The sequence below is a fragment of the Gastrolobium bilobum genome, unplaced genomic scaffold (assembly GCF_033153095.1).
Source record: "Gastrolobium bilobum isolate Gb01-03AN ecotype WA unplaced genomic scaffold, APGP_CSIRO_Gbil_v1 utg152395, whole genome shotgun sequence".
Classification (NCBI taxonomy): domain Eukaryota; kingdom Viridiplantae; phylum Streptophyta; class Magnoliopsida; order Fabales; family Fabaceae; genus Gastrolobium; species Gastrolobium bilobum.
Genome location: NW_026898242.1, coordinates 14,022 through 30,371, shown reverse-complemented (window position 1 = coordinate 30,371; position 16,350 = coordinate 14,022). Strand labels below are relative to the sequence as shown.

Sequence of the window (16,350 nt, the reverse complement as noted above, 5' to 3'; positions counted from 1 at the left end):
CGAAATTCGAAATGGTTTAAAATTTTGAATTTAAATATGGTTGGTGGGAAAAGAATTACTTTTAAAAATCAAATTTTAATTTTTGAATCGAATAATTAAATGACCATTTGTGGTGGTAGACAAGGCATTGAATGTCCTACTGCCCATCACATTGGTATCCAAAAAGAAATCAACTGTTTTAATTGTTTTTTATGTTGGAATTGGTCATCTTATCTAAAATTCGAAATTGTTTAAAATTTTGAATTTAAATATGGATAGTGGGAAAGAATTTCTTTTAAAAATCGAATTTTAATTTTTAAATCGATTAATTAAATGACCATTTGTGGTGGCAGACAAGGCATTGAATGTCCCACTGCCCATCACATTGGTATCCAAAAAGAAATCAACTGTTTTAATTGCTTTTTATGTTGGAATTGGTCATCTTATCTAAAATTCGAAATTCGAAATTGTTTAAAATTTTGAATTTAAATATGGATAGTGGGAAAGAATTTCTTTTAAAAATAGAATTTTAATTTTTAAATCAATTAATTAAATGACCATTTGTGGTGGCAGACAAGGCATTGAATGTCCCACTGCCCATCACATTGGTATCCAAAAAGAAATCAGCTGTTTTAATTGCTTTTTATGTTGGAATTGGTCGTCTGATCTAAAATTCAAAATTTGAAATGGTTTAAAATTTTGAATTTAAATATGGATGGTGGGAAAAGAATTTATTTTAAAAATCGAATTTTAATTTTTAAATCGAATAATTAAATGACCATTTTTAAATCGAATAGTGCATATTCGTGTATAAATAGGTATTTGGAACAACATATGTTCGTTTTCTGATCAGCTTCTTTGGGCACATTTGTAGCGTCTCTATTTCGTTCTTTTCTTTGTCCTCAAAGGCTTTGAGCCAATATTACCTCATATACGTTTGGTTATGTATTCCAAGTATGATTTTATTAAGGATCTTAATCCTACTAAGGAGGAGTGGAGGATTAAGGCTAGAGTTGTTAGAACATGGAAGGTTCCTAATTTTCAGCAAAAAAAATTTGACGATAACGTAGAGATGATTCTGTTAGATGAAAAGGTATTTGTTTTTGTTTTGTTTTTTATATTACTATTGGTTTGCGGTCCATTTTTTAAAAATGTACTAATCTATGCATGCGTTTTGTAGGGTGGAAAGGTCCACGCTGCTGTCAAGGGTTCTTTGCATATCCGTAAAAAAATTCACGAAGGAGAAGTTTATTGCATAAAAATTTTTGGAGTTGGTTTGAATAGTGGTAGTTTCAGGCCAACTAAGCATGATTATCCTTTGTCTTTCAACTTAAGGACTGATGTAAAATCCACTATTGAGTCTGCTATTCCCACCAATGGATTTGATTTTGTAGATTTTGACGTTATAGAGAAAGAGTCTTCTGATTCCCCTTATTTAGTAGGTTTGTAGATTTTGACCTGTTCATGCTGTAAGTCATGCTTTTGTTGTTTGTGTGACGATATCATCTGTCTAACCATCCTTAATGTGTAGATGTCATCGGTTTAGTCTCTGGAATAGGGGAAGTTCGTGAGCACATTATCTCCGGTAGGAAGACAAAAATGGTTGTCGTGGAGCATGATAACCTCAGGTATCTATTGGTTATTTGTTATGTGTTATGTTCATTTGATGTAAAATTCTATTTCGTGATTTGTTGCAAAAACTGTGCAAGTAGGGGTCACAAGCTCGAGTGCACTCTCTGGGAGGACTACGTGGACCAGGTGCAACAATTTTTGGGGAGTAATCAGTCTCCTCAAAACGTGATGATAGTTCAGCTTGCTAGAATAAAGGGTTTCAGGGGTGAGTTCACATAAATATTTGATTATGATTTCTTAATGGAATGTTTTAGTTTATTTCCCTCCTTATGTTTTTGAAATTAATAATAAATTTTAAAGGAAAAATTGGAATAACAAATACAAAGTATACGACGAGGATAATTATCGATCCCAGTGTACCAGAGATTGTCGACTTCAAAAAAAGGTGCGAGTTGCTGTTATTCCATTATTCTGCTCTTTTCTTTATTATTTATCGCTGATTATTTGTAATGTTGCTGTTTTTTAGGCTTTCGTCTGATGTCATTGATAGCGGTTACACGCTGTCTCAGTTATCAAGTCAGTCCTCATATTCTTTTGAGAATGATTTCCTGAAAGAGACGGAAAGAAAGTGTATCAGTGATGTTAAGAATTGTAGTGAGGTTACTACTTGCATTACTTATGGAACCATAAAATCGATTGAGAGCAAATATAATTGGTGGTACAAGTCCTGTAATAAATGTCCATATTCTGTTTGTGAAGATTTCGAGAAATGGTAGTGTAAAAACTGCCAAAAACATTTGGATGATTATTATCCAAAGTAAGATTTTATATCTATTTTTGTTGTTGTTATTATTAGATCGTTCGTTTTATTTATAAATAACACAATCGGTGGTCATGTGTTGCAGATTTTGTGTGCAGTTGAGAGTTGTGGATCACACTGATTCTGCATCTTTCATTCTGTTTGATAGAGATTGTGTCGCTTTGTTGGGCATGAGTGCTGCGGATTTACGTGAGCAGCATTTCAAAAGGGTTTGTGTTCTTATTCCACTCATTTTTTTATTCATTTAAAGTTCTGATTAAAATTTCATTAATATTTTTTTGCAGGGTGCTGATTTGGAGCACTATCCTAAGGAACTTAATGTTCTTATTGATAAATCCATGTTGTTTAAAGTGAATGTGAAAAAAAATAATTTGGACTCATACAGTGAGCCTAAGTAATAAAATGATGAGTAAAGATCGTCTCCACGAGGATTGAGGCACCAGAATTATTTTATCTATTCTTTTCTTGTTGGATGAATAAAAGTTGATTTGAGAATATTTGTGAATGTAAAAATTGAGAATTATTCAAAACTTGTGAACAATTCAAAGATGATTTTGAGAACTAGAAGATAAAAGATTAAGGTTGAGAAATTATTTTAAAAAAGACTATTGCGGTAAAAGACGCCAACACCTTTCTGATCCCCACCTTGCAATATTAATTAATGTTTACATTTAATTACCCATTGATCAAACAATTCACTATCTGTTAATTAATTAGTTAAGCCCTAATTCCTTAGTGATCTTAACTTTATTAACCCTATTAGAATCCTAATCCCTTAGAAATTCCTTTTCAAGTTAATCCTTTTAAACCAGTGAATTTTCCATGTTTGTAATTCATGTAGCCTATCCCTAGAGCATACATGAATTATTATTTTATCCTTTGTCAGGAACTAGAATCTCAATATTCCTATTGAAAACCCTAACCCTCGCAATCCTAAAAGAGTGATCATTTCTAGAAGAATTAGAAGATAAAGAACAAGGTAAAATAAATGCAATTGAAATAATTAAATATAGAATTAACCAAATTACAAGGGGTTCACATCAAGGGTTGTGACCCTTACCACAATAATAAAAGACTAGCCAGACATATTCATGTCTGACAATTCAATGTGTAGAAAAGAATTCATAAAATAAACTAATAACCAGAAAATTGGAGAAGAAGCTTGCTCTGCGTTCTGCCTCTGTCAATTTCTCTTTGTGCAAAAGTGTTTTGTCTCTTGAGGTCTGAGTCTCTATTTATAGAGTCTTTGACCTAGAATCTTGATTTAATCCTTGTCGTAATATCAGTGTGATCTGTCTCTGATTTAAAACAGGATTTGATTGTTGATTTGTCCGCACCTCCCACGCCACTAGCGTGGTTCCTACGCTGTGAGCGTGGGAGTTTTGTTCAGAATACTGGAGCACCACGCAACTAGCGTGGTTTACATGAAGGTATGGCGCTGCTAGCGTCAGTGCCACGCTAGTAGCGTGGAAGTTTCTGTCTGATTTTGATTGGTGCTACTAGCGTGAGTTCCACGCTAGTAGCGTGGGTGTCTCTGTGTGAAAAGCTCCTTCCACGCTGCCAGCGCCATACCCACGCTCTCAGCGTGGGCCTTCAGTTTAGCATTTTCCTTTTTAGCTCCAGCTTGTCTGTTTTTCCTACGAAATCAACATAAAATCAGTTGTGTAATCTATGATTGAGATTTTAACATATCAACAGTAATTATTGCCTTTTTGCTTAAGATTAATCAACATTCTTTCTCTTTTTGGCTTAGATTTACCCATATGCTGAATGCATATCAATACACACTTAATTTGTTTTAGGGTTCATACTAACTTGCATAATTATATTTTTATCCCAAAAATTTTAATATTTGCACTTTTATCCCGAAAAATGAATTAACTAGAAAATTAGATTTTTCATCTAATTAACCCTTTATAATTGCTAATTAGTCTTCATTAGCATAAATTAACTATGGGTTATATAAGAGTTATGTTGTAGGAAAAGTGATTATATCATGTTACTGAGATTCGTTTCCCGTGCTTTAGTTTTTTTTTTTGCTTTAAAAAATGCGGACCCCACAAAATGTTGTATGTGTAGAAAACTTTACCATGTCATGTTAAAGGACAAACAAAAACCCCATTAACTATTTGGGTTATTATAAACACTTACGTCAATATCAATCATCATTATAGTGTGCAATGAAGAGTATTTACCTTGTTGGTTCCGGATGGACTTAAAAAGGGGTGAATTGAGTTATATAAATATTTTCAATTTAAACCAACGCTAATTTTTTCATAATGAGTTTTACCAATAAAAAAAGGGAAAAATGTTTCCGCAGTTAATGCAGAGAAGTTATCTGCATTTATTTCCAAAACGACGTCGTTTTGGTATTAAAATCTTAAAAAATTATAAATATAAAGACTATTATAACCCTAAAATAAATTAAAATTATAAAAACACCATAATTTCCGTCCCAAAACGACGTCGTATTGGCTTACTGCAGATAACTTATCTGCAGTAACTGCAAAAAAAAACGAACCCATAAAAAAATAGCAAAGAGATAACACAAGAAATTTTGTGGGAAAAACTTTAAAAGGAGCAAAGAAAATCTATGACCCCAATTCAGATACCTTTGTCCAATTGGGAGATAAATATACTATAATGTGGTAAGCTTAATTCAAAGTACAATAATAGAAACTATTATATCCTTGTAGAAGAATTCACTCAAATCTACCTTAAGATTTAAGTACCCCAATTACCCAAATAAATTGTGCCCCAATTGTCAAACCTGCAACAATTGCTAAACACACTTTCAGCTTAACTCTAAGTCAAAAGTATAACTATCACTCGACATTTATTTCCTTATTACATACTCCAACATTAGCTAAATCAAAATCAACAATGAACAATTTAAGAATTACCTTACTCACTTCTAATCAATAAGCAAATAGGTACAAATCAAACCTAAAAGGTGTACTCAATGAATCTATTCATGCCTTGGTTGCCAAATTATCTTCAATGAATATGAAGAATTGCTCATAATAAATTTAATGCACTTTTCCTCTTGAACATTCACACACGCTTTGGAGAAAAACAGAATCAAAACTTTTAAATTAAATTTTCAAAAATTGACTTTCCAAAATTAAATAAAATAGATTCAAATCTTTCAAAAAGAATTTTTAATTTTAATTTTAATTTTTAAAATCCAAATCTAAATCTTAAAATTCTTTCTAGATTAAAATAAAACTTTTCTATCTCTCTTCCTTAGTTTTCAAAACTTTAAGATAATGTAACCCCAGGTATGATTATGATTTACCTGATCCAATCATTATGTAAGAATTTATCTTGCAATCTCAATCTTCATGATTTCATAACAATTTTGATGTTCATAATTTATCACAAATTAAAATATAGCAACAAACTTTAAAAAATTAAACAAATTGTTAGATAACTTGATTTCATTTATTTTTTATCATCAAAACTAGACAATGTGTGAGTCCTAACATACCTAATTGTATTTCTTATCTCGGTGTGAGGATGTAGACCCCTCTTTTATATGGTGGTTGTCATGAGTTTAAAAAGGTTTAAAGTCTAATTAGTACCTTATTTTTTGTATGCTAAAAGCTACTTTTAAGTTAAAGTTAAAGAGCTTTAAAAATAAAGCTGAAAACTATTTGATGATTATATACATTTTTTAGCTTAAATGTTACTTAAAAGTTCAAATTAAAAATAAGCTGATACAACTTAAAAAAAAGCTCCTCCTAGGAGCTATTGACTTTTTTCTTCATTATAAGAAAAAGATCTTTTCATTATTAGAGCTTTTGTAAAAACCTGTTTGCCCCAACTTCTGCTTACAAGAAGAGAAGCTAAAAAGAAAGACTTTCCGAACAGGCACTGGGAGGTGTTTAGTAGGAGGATTATATTTAGATTCCTGGGAAAGTGAGGGTGAGTTTCCTAGAATATCATGTTTGGTTCCACATTGGAGAAATTTTTTCCCGAAAAGTTAATTTTCCAGAATTCAATTTTGTGTGTACTTTTTAAACCAAAATACCATCGAAAATACCATCTATAAGGTGATATTCTTGAAACCCCAAACGATGGAAAAATACAGATTAATTTTTCAGACAAAAATAACTAAACATAATATCAGGAAAATTAACCCAATATTTTCGAGAATATTTTGGCCTATAAAATAATTTTTTGGTAACATTCCCCAAAAACTCACTTTTTACCATATTTTTTAAAATCGTAATTTCTGGATAAAAAAAAATTATCTTCTATCAAATGCCTCTGAAGGTTTTCCCATTAATTGTTGAGCTCAATGCTTAGTGGGCCTAAGTTGGATAATATATCTAAAACAATTATATTATGGGGTTTGCATTTGTCATTTAACATGACACAACAAACTTTCCTACACACACAACATTTTATGGAGCCCACACTTTTTGAAGAGAAAAGAAAAAAAAAGAAATTACGGCACGTAAAACGAATCTCTATAACATTACACAATCACTTTTCCTACAACATAACTCTTATAAAACCCTAATATTATATAAGTTTTCTAAGTAACTTCTTGTTTCCTCAAAATATCTTCATTGCTCTCGTATTAGTGAATACTCCGTACATCCTTGCTAAAATTAGAAAATAATCATTACGCTTAGTTTTATGATTAATGACATATGAGTTATATTTTTTCTTCTTATTTTTAATAAAGAAGTACCTATTCCTGTATCACTAAAAATATGCCCTTAGACATAAAAAAACGGGCAGTGTTAAAATGTGCCAATACCTCGACAAAACATACGCATTTAATCAATAACTTTTTAAAAAATTCTAATCGTATGTTTAACTAAATAAAATAAATGCGAATAAGTTGAAATTGTTTATAATTTGTGTTGAGTTAAAGTAATTATTGTCCAATTCTAAAATGATACTTGCTGACCCTAAAACTTTACCGGTTATTTGGCTTGACTTATAGTTAGTTTGAATGATTGAGACAGACCTAAATTGATATCTTTAACCAGAACTATATTTATATTTGCTAGAGAATTGCTCCTAACATGTGTGATTTATAGTGTGCAGTATGCACACAAATTTTTTTTTGTTTACGTATACCAATTCTTTGAGTCGGTTATGAGTAGATAATATATTATTTATATATAAAAAATATGTACTAATTAATAAGGAAAAATTAATATAAAGTTACGCTAAGAATGAATATTTAGTTTTAATGGATATAAATATTCAAATCGTCAAAAAAAGTCACATATTTTTTTAAGAAAGAAGGACTATTGAATGCTAATAGTGTCTATTTGTTTTCACTAATAATTATTTGATACTAAGTAAAATACTATATTGAAGGAAAAAAGTGTTTCTCCTATAAACAAGAGATAAAATTATTATTTTTTTTTGATAAGCGAGATAAAATTATTTATTGCAACTCTAAAATGATGTCGTTTTGGGATTTAGTATTAAAAATAAAGGGTATTTTATAAATTTTATTTTTTCTTTTATCATAAATTTTATTAAAATTTTATTTATTTTTATTCCTAAACCCCAAAATAATGTCATTTTGAGGTTGCACGATATAACTTTATCTCCTATGATTCAATACATTAAGTTAGGAATAAATAGGGGTGTAAATGAGCATAAGCTTGTCAAGGGCCTGAGGCTTGGCTTGTTTAAGTTTGTCTTGGTATGACTTGTTTAATAAATAAAACGAGCTTAAACTTTAAAAAAAAAAAGCTTGTTTAGCAAACAAGCTCAATCCTAATTTAATGAGGTTGACTTGAAAGTCCGTGAACTACCCCGATATATTATTATAATAAACAATATATTTTTATCTCACTAAATTATTAATCCTATTTTTATATCAAATTGCACATATGAAAGTGCCGATGGACTTTGGAATAAGTGCTAAGTTTCCTTGGAGTAGCATGAGGATTGGTAGTAGTGCTAATATGTAATTTTTCTTTTCTTTGGTTAGGCGTTGTCAGTGGATATTGATTGTTAACCTCTTTGTTCCAATTTGAGGATGAGAATGTTGGTGACATGAGATGCGATTCAATTGTTTGTCCAGTTTGTTTGGTTATTTTAATAAAGGTCATAGTCATAGTAACTGTTTTTTTTTTTTAATATTACAAATTGATATCACTGAAAATTTTTAAAGGTTAGTCTATATTACATACTTTTCTTAAAATATTCTTCCCCCACATTCTCTATTTCACGAGCTGGATCAATGTTTAAGAAGAAATTGCAGAATTCATTATTAAAATATATGTAGATTGAGTGGGTTCTATAATTATTTTTCTCTGACGAAAGAATATAGAATTTGATGCATTTATAGTCTCAACATTTGAACGTACGTGAGTTTGGAAAAAATACATTTTATAATTATAAATGAGCCAAGCAAATTAAAAAAAACCAGTTTAGAAAATTAAAAACCGGTTTTAAACGAAGAAAATCAGTTCAGTTTGAAAGCCAAACCATTTAAAACTGGTTCGATTCGATTTTTGTTAAAACCGGTTATGAACCGCTCCATGCACACCCCTACCTATCTAAATGGGAAAGATAAACAACATCAAATAACTAAAGAAAGAACCTCTCAACCAAGCATTTAATTAAAAGAGCTATGCAGAATTGTTAAATTGTAAATAGAGTAAGGAAAATCAAATGGACAATTATATCAGTAATCGACTTTGTGCGCAATGAAGTAATAATTAAGGTATAAGACTCTATTAATTAATGAATACCTATGACAAGGGAAAAAAACAAAATGAGATGAGGCCCTCGGCTTTAAAATGCTTAAAAACACAAGGATCCACTCTGCATGGATAAAATATACTATGTAAGTCTTCTCAACCATAAAACTCTTCAAGCCATGACATGACTAGGAGTTCAGGTACTTTGTAAAGCTGCAATATCAAAAATGTAATGCAGCTTTGAAATGCAATCCTTTAGTTGATCAACTAAAAACCAATGTTCTAATCATGAAGAATCTTCAGAATCAGCCGAGTCTGAGCCTGCTCCATTTACAACTCTATTAGCCATACCATCTGTGAACCCTCGCTCATAACATCTGCCTCTGAATCCTCCTCTTCAATGCCATTGTCATTGTCATCTTCAGAAGCTTCCACATCTCCACCACTCATATTAACCAAATGCCTACTCCATCTGTTGGGGGTACCGTTAAAACCAATCTCCCAGTTTCCTTGATCATATGCCACTGCTTGATCACTGTCATCAGATTCCATTGCTTGAGCATTATCATCAGATTCCACTGCTTGAGCATTATCATCAGATTCAGCCTCTTCAGCACTGTTACTGATGTCAGCAGCCCCCATGTGGATGGGAGTCATGGGACTTGCCTTTCTATCATCCCAATCCTCATCCAAGCTTCTCAATGGTTCCCTACCAATACTGGAGCTATGAGAGGCAGCCCCATGGCCCAGCAACAAATCTTCAACAGCCCTTTTTTCCACTCTCCTTTTCCTCACTGTCCGGCGACCATGTCCACCAGCTTGTCCTTGTGATCCTTGTCCCTGCTGTTTAATTCTCTGACTTAGATTCTCATTGCGGCTGGTATCTTGTTTAGAATCACTCATTCTTTTAGATCGCTTTTTACCCCATCCTTTATCATGACTCCCTCGTCCACGTTTATTGCTGCTCCGTGCAATTTTCATAGGAGCAGATTTAACTTTCATGAAATCATCATGGTCCGAATCTGCTGGTTCTGGTTCAACCACTTTATGAGATTTGAAGGGATTATATCTTGAAGGAAGCTTCTGCAGGAAAGCAAAGCAAGTTAGATGACTAATTTTCTTTAGATTAGCATGAAAAATTTCCAGCCACACACTGTCCCCCATATATAATAAAAGGGACTTGTACAAAGGGAAACTTGACATCCAATCTGCTTGGTGAATGTCTTGGATACACAATAGTTCAGCTTCATTATTTTCAGATAAAAATATAAAATGTCAGCCGAACTTATACATATTTTCATAGCAAACCTTTCATGGTGATACCAGACATTGTAGAAGTTTATGAGCAAAAGCAGTCCAATAAAAATCAAGGAAAAATGAAAGAGACTTACTATGTACTCCCTAGAGTCTTTCTCCTCACGAAGCTCACTTTTCTCACGCAGTACATAGATTATGGATCCATCAAACTCAAAAAGTCTAAGAAACACAGCTGCAGTAGTCTGTGGAACCCATGGAAGTATAGCAACTGATTCAGGATTAGTAGAAGTATGTGTAGCACTCTCTGACATACTGCTCGACCGCAACAATTCCTCTGTTGTAGTGAAGGTTGATGATAAAAAATCTCGCTTTAATGCTCTCTCAAGTAGGGTCAATATCTGCAAAACGGATTGCTAAATTTAGAAATGTTTGAGCAGACATTGATTCTCAATTTTTAAAATGTTGCAAGGGTATGGAAGATAAAATTTTAATTGAAATGGAAAACCTGTAGAAGTTCCTCAGCAGAAGATGATTTGCTTAACTTGACACCCCAATGCCTCCTAATATCTTCTTTCCAAATTGATTGAAATGCTTCAGGTGGAACAAATGCCTGTACATCAGAATGTGAATATAACATCCCTCAAAAGGTAACATTTTAAAATTTAGTAGAAAAAAACAAGGCTATTAATTCACCTCAATAAAAGCCAGAAGGGCCTTAAACAATCTTGTCCGCAAGGTTAGAGAAGAATCTGAAATACTAATATCTTTGGATAACTTGTCTCCACATTGAAATGCATGTTCAGAAAAATTAAATCCATTATTTGAGGGAAAAGTGCGGTGGCAACAATTGCAATGAGGGTCTTCAAAGAAATAAGGGTTGAGACAGATATCAGAGATGTCAACCTGAAGGTTGCCTCTCTTTCTCCCATGTTTCATTGCACATAATATTGATGAGGGGTAGCATTCTTTCCACATCCATTCTTGGAAATCTTGATACCTTCTCAAGGCAGCTTTCTTCTCGCTCTCACTTTTCCCGAGCTCAATTTTGAAGGATGATGAAGTTTCTCAAGCATCAGAGTTCAAGCCACAAAGAGTACTGCTAGGACTGTCAGTTCCAGTCTGGAGATCAGGACTGGAATCAGTTTCATCAGCTTCATTTTTAACACAAGTTTCACCTCTGCTTCCAATTTTGTTACTAAGTGTGTTCTTTCGAACATTTTCCTTAAACGGATTTTCAATCTTCAGCAACATTAAATGCAAATGAGATTCCCTGATCCCACGTGAATCCAGTGAATTAAAAAGTGCTTTGTCTTAATTGGTATAATATTTTTTTTTAACCAATCCTATAACAGGCCTTCAATGCACTTTTGGATTCACGTGGGATCAGGGAATCTCATTTGCGTTTAATGTTGCTGAAGATTGAAAATCCGTTTAAGGAAAATGTTCGAAAGAACACACTTAGTAACAAAATTGGAAGCAGAGGTGAAACTTGTGTTAAAAATGAAGCTGATGAAACTGATTCCAGTCCTGATCTCCAGACTGGAACTGACAGTCCTAGCAGTACTCTTTGTGGCTTGAACTCTGATGCTTCAGAAACTTCATCATCCTTCAAAATTGATGAGAACATACCATGAGCAGGTTACCAACATTCTCTACAGAGTTGATCCAGGGTTGTATAGCAAATGGTTTTCTTAGCTTTACACTCTTGGGTGGGAAAACACACAATGAATCTACAATACAATGATAAGGTTTCAGTGCTAGAAACTAATTCCCTTTTCAGCATTTCCATATAAACACATAATACCCAAAGAAACCAATTATGTAAAATTATAGAAAGCGAAATAAAAATAAATTGCTCACCCTTGTATGATTCAAGGTTTTGCAAAGTATCAAAATCAAGATGTATAATAGAGGAAAACCCCTTGCTTGAGGCAGCCAACTCCATCAATTCCAGCTGTTCATCCTCAATAAGTTCGGTAGATTCCTTGGCTATTCTACAGGCAGTTGCCTTCTCAAGGGCAGCTTTCCTTCTCTCTGCCTCTTTTTCTTTGCGAAGCTCTTCTTTTTGCCTCAATTTCTCAGCCTTTTTTAAGATAGAATATGTGGCAAATACATTAAATATCCTCAATATACCAAAAGAAAAACAAAATCCTCAGATGTCTAAATATTAGCCAAAAGAAGGCTATCATCATTAGGCTTACAAACTTACTCTTAAATTTTCCTTCAGCAAATGCTTTTCCCTTCGTTCAATTTCACGTTTTGTTCTTTCCTCTTCACGTTGTCTCTCACGCATCAACCTCTCTTCTTTCACGATCTTGTTTCTCCATCTCTTTCTTCATTCGCTCTTCACTCTAAAAAAGAGAGGGAAAAGGAGGGATTAATTAAAAAAAAATGTCAATGTGATTCATTTTAACCTCTATAAAAAATGTGATAGCAGGCTAAACTAAATTGATTTCAATAAAACCTTTCGTCTAAGGTTATCTTGTTTCTCATGCTCTTTTCGGATCTTCATCTCATGGGCTTCAACTTCCCTTGTAATTCTGGCATCATCACTCTATATAAATATAGTTAAAATTATAAAATCATCCACCGCAAAGAATATATTAAATACATCCAAGAGTTAACACAGACAAAAATTACAACATTAATTACTCCAGATAGCTAAAAGATACCTTTCGTTTCTTCTCGATCCGCATATTGTTAGGCAAAACTTGTCCACTAGGTAAAGCATGGGGACTTTCCGGCCCAACAATTTGGTGATCAGTAAAGTGAGAGTTCATTCCGATATTAGCTATGTTTGTGTATAATTCCGTTTGGGGGGCATCATCTTTATCTCCAGTAGGAGACTGATAGGGAATCCCTTGCTTGTCTTGTTGTGACAAAAGACGAGGACGAGAAGAATGACCTTTGGTAGTAGCATGAATTCTAGGTAGCTGTTCATTTCCAACAACAAAAGGGGGGTTTCTGGCAGGACCCTCCATTGGATCATGTAAATGAGGTTGGCTGAACTGTCCAAAAGCATCAGACCTAATGCCAGACTGGTTTGGTAGAAATTGATATTCATGGAATGTCCTTGCCAAAGCCTAGAATGGAGCTCATTTCAAATCAAACTCTCATATAAAGCAACTAAGCAGTAAAAAATATATAGCAACAGAAGTAAAAAAAAATTAAACAAATAATAACTGCAGGCTTTCCAGTTCCTCAAACTGTTGAAGAAAATATAAATGGAAGATTATTTGTACTGAAAGAGCATTTAAAAAGATAATGTGCATGTCAAGACAGGGAAAAAGACACTTTAAAAATCAATATCACAGATATACTAACTTAGCAAGCTAACACCTAAATCTAAAATGACCACCGCCAACCTTACCCACCGTTTTCCTTTTTCCATTTTCCTTGTACAAGATTAGCATCTAAATAAAAATGTTTAAGAAAAAAAGTCCATATATATAAACAATTAAAAAGAAGTTCGTGTATCTTGTTTCAAGCTGGTACTACTAGTAGGTCATTTAGAAAGAGGTAAAAGCCCAAAGCACCAAATAGCATAAGAACTAAAGGAATACACATTTGTACACTGACATGAAGAACAAGCATGTAAAAAAGCTACTCCATCATCATAGCTATCTCCAACTAGTTACCAATAAAGATATGTTGCACATGCAGCTCAAGACTAGGTTCATTTTATTGACCAAGATACTTGATGTGAAAACCAACCTTATTTGCTCTCATATCATGCCTATCATATATTTTACTGTCATAGGCAAGACTAGGTCGCTTCCGCTGTTCTGTAACTGCTGCACCAAAAATCACATGCCAGAAGTGTCAGTAGCCAAACAATGGTGCATGCAGCCATCACAAAGACACAAACAACAAATACCACAGTAGTATTGTTTCTAGCAACTTCTTTTAATCACAAAGAAGCAGAGCCCTAGAGATGGACAGCAGAGCCACAAAAGAAAATTTATCCAAATGAAATAGAAAACATATCTATGCCAGATAGAGCCACTACAGTCAATAACATTTTCATGATGCCTGAGTAGATGAGAAATGCAAGGAAGATAAACAATTCAGGCATGCCAAGGTAATTTAGGAGTTACAAAATGTACAACAAAACATATTAAAGAAACTGCAACAATCAGTTAACCCAATAAGTGAAGATAATAGGAACACAAGTTCTATGATTATACCTATGGGTGCCCCAAATGCATCTGGTGGCAATGGGTCAAACTCTACTCCTAGAATGGGTCCATCTTCCCTCAACGGCTCCCCTAACTGTGCCTCCACAGAAGCAATTGCTCTACGCTCCATTCCAGCCTGAGGGGACTCATAATAACGGGGCATCGCATTCCGGGACTCAGAACGGGTAAGCGGGCTGGACCCCGAACCCGACCCGGATCCATACTCATTGCCAAGTTCAGGGTCCAACCTCATGTCATCTGTGGGGGAATCTGGCAAAGGCTCTGCTGCCACCTTCCGCGGCCGTTTCTTGGAAGGCAAGTCCTTCTTGTCCTTCAACCTCCTATGACAGAACCACATCTGCAGTTGCCGATCCGACAACCCCAACTTTTCCGACAACTCTAATCTCATCGCCTCCGAAGGATAAGTATCCACTAACCAAACAAAATCACAAAATTAACCAAAAAGAAACAAAAATTCTTCCAATTAAAAAAAAAATTACTGCAAATAAAAAACCAACAAATAAACACACAAAAAATTGAGAATTGTGAAATTGAAGAACGAAGGAGTAAGCATAAGGGACGAACAAGCATAAGCTTTCTCGAGATTTTGAAGCTGAAAGGGGGTCTTCATCTGGCGCTTGGGCTTGCTCTGCCCCTCATTGGAATTCGCAATCTTGCTATTGCTTCCATTATTGTCGTTGCTGTTATCATCTGCGCCACCCCTTTTCCGCTTATTGTCTCCCTCCGAACCGGCCTCGCCCTCCATCGACGAAAACCAATCAAAGATCGAAACTTTTCTCTTTGCTTCACAAACCCTAAAAATCGCAGAACCCGCTAGAGAGGAAGAAGAAGAAGAAAAAGAAATTAGGATTTCGCCAAAGAATCAATTTGGACTCTATCTTTATACCTCTCTCTCTTGAACCAAAAAGCCGTGAGAGTCAAGTAATGAGAAGGCATAAGGATTCTATCTTGAACAAATTTTGAATCTATCTTGATAAAAATAAAAATAAAATCTATAAGGATTTGAAAAGATTCAAGATTGCTCTTGAATTGTTTGAATATTAATAATCGAAAAACAAAAATAATAAACCAAGAACAACAGTTGCTCTTGATTGCTAACATTCTGATTTGATTTGATTTTTTTTGAACTCTAGTTTTTTTATGAATCAACGGTGTCAGTGTGACTGTGTGCTTTGTTGTTCCTGTCAAACAGGATCTTAATGAGGGCTATCAAAACAAAAACACGCCAAATCTTTTTCTTTTGTTTATGCTTCTATCTTATTTTATTTTATTTTTGTGCTAAAGCTAACAAGTCTGTGATAGCGCGTGTGTGCCTCTTTTTCCGGGTGTATTAATTTCGATGAACATATTTTTTTTAGAATCTTGTCTGAGATTTTCTATTTTTTTTTTCCTTTTTTATTTTAATTTTCGTCAATCTAACAATTATAATTTATTGAAAATTAATAATATTGTGTCACATTTATTAATTAATTATTAATTCAAAATAAATTATAATCGTTAGATTGACGGAAATCAACAGAGATTAAATTGACTGTAACAGTGATAAACATTTTTTTTTGTGGTTTGTATATCTTCCCCTAAATTAAAATGATATAACCTTACATCTTTTAAAAGGACAAATAATTTTCCCTTAAAAAAATAATAAAAAAATGAAAGAACGTTAGAAATATTATTAATACAATATCCGTAATCCATAAAAAGGTACCAAAATGTGTAACTTCTAATTTTGTGTAATTAGAATGATTAAATTTTATTATTTACTTCATGATGGCTGAAAAACTATAAATAGAATTAATATACAAAGCTTGAATATATAATTTAATAGAGATACTACTCTCAT

General features: G+C 33.3%; 1 protein-coding gene and 1 pseudogene across 1 annotated transcript; one reads left to right on the top strand and one right to left on the bottom strand.

The window, feature by feature from the left end:
- Nucleotides 1–922: 922 nt before the first annotated feature.
- Nucleotides 923–2,769, top strand: LOC133314201 (uncharacterized). Its single transcript, XM_061515648.1, has 8 exons — nt 923–1,072; nt 1,160–1,421; nt 1,511–1,607; nt 1,692–1,816; nt 1,912–1,996; nt 2,078–2,210; nt 2,470–2,580; nt 2,656–2,769. The coding sequence occupies exons 1-8, from the start codon at nt 923–925 to the stop codon at nt 2,767–2,769; spliced, it is 1,077 nt and encodes a 358-aa protein (XP_061371632.1).
- A 6,204-nt stretch (nt 2,770–8,973) lies between these two features.
- Nucleotides 8,974–15,708, bottom strand: LOC133314200 (homeobox-DDT domain protein RLT1-like; annotated as a pseudogene).
- Nucleotides 15,709–16,350: the final 642 nt, after the last annotated feature.

Excerpts from the sequence above, each read along its gene's own strand:
- LOC133314201 (XM_061515648.1), top strand. The coding sequence starts at position 923 with ATGTATTCCAAGTATGATTTTATTAAGGATCTTAATCCTACTAAGGAG. Across the intron at positions 1,422-1,510 it reads TGATTCCCCTTATTTAGTAG|ATGTCATCGGTTTAGTCTCT; the intron begins GTTTGTAGATTT and ends CTTAATGTGTAG. Across the intron at positions 2,211-2,469 it reads ATGTTAAGAATTGTAGTGAG|TTGAGAGTTGTGGATCACAC; the intron begins GTTACTACTTGC and ends TTTTGTGTGCAG.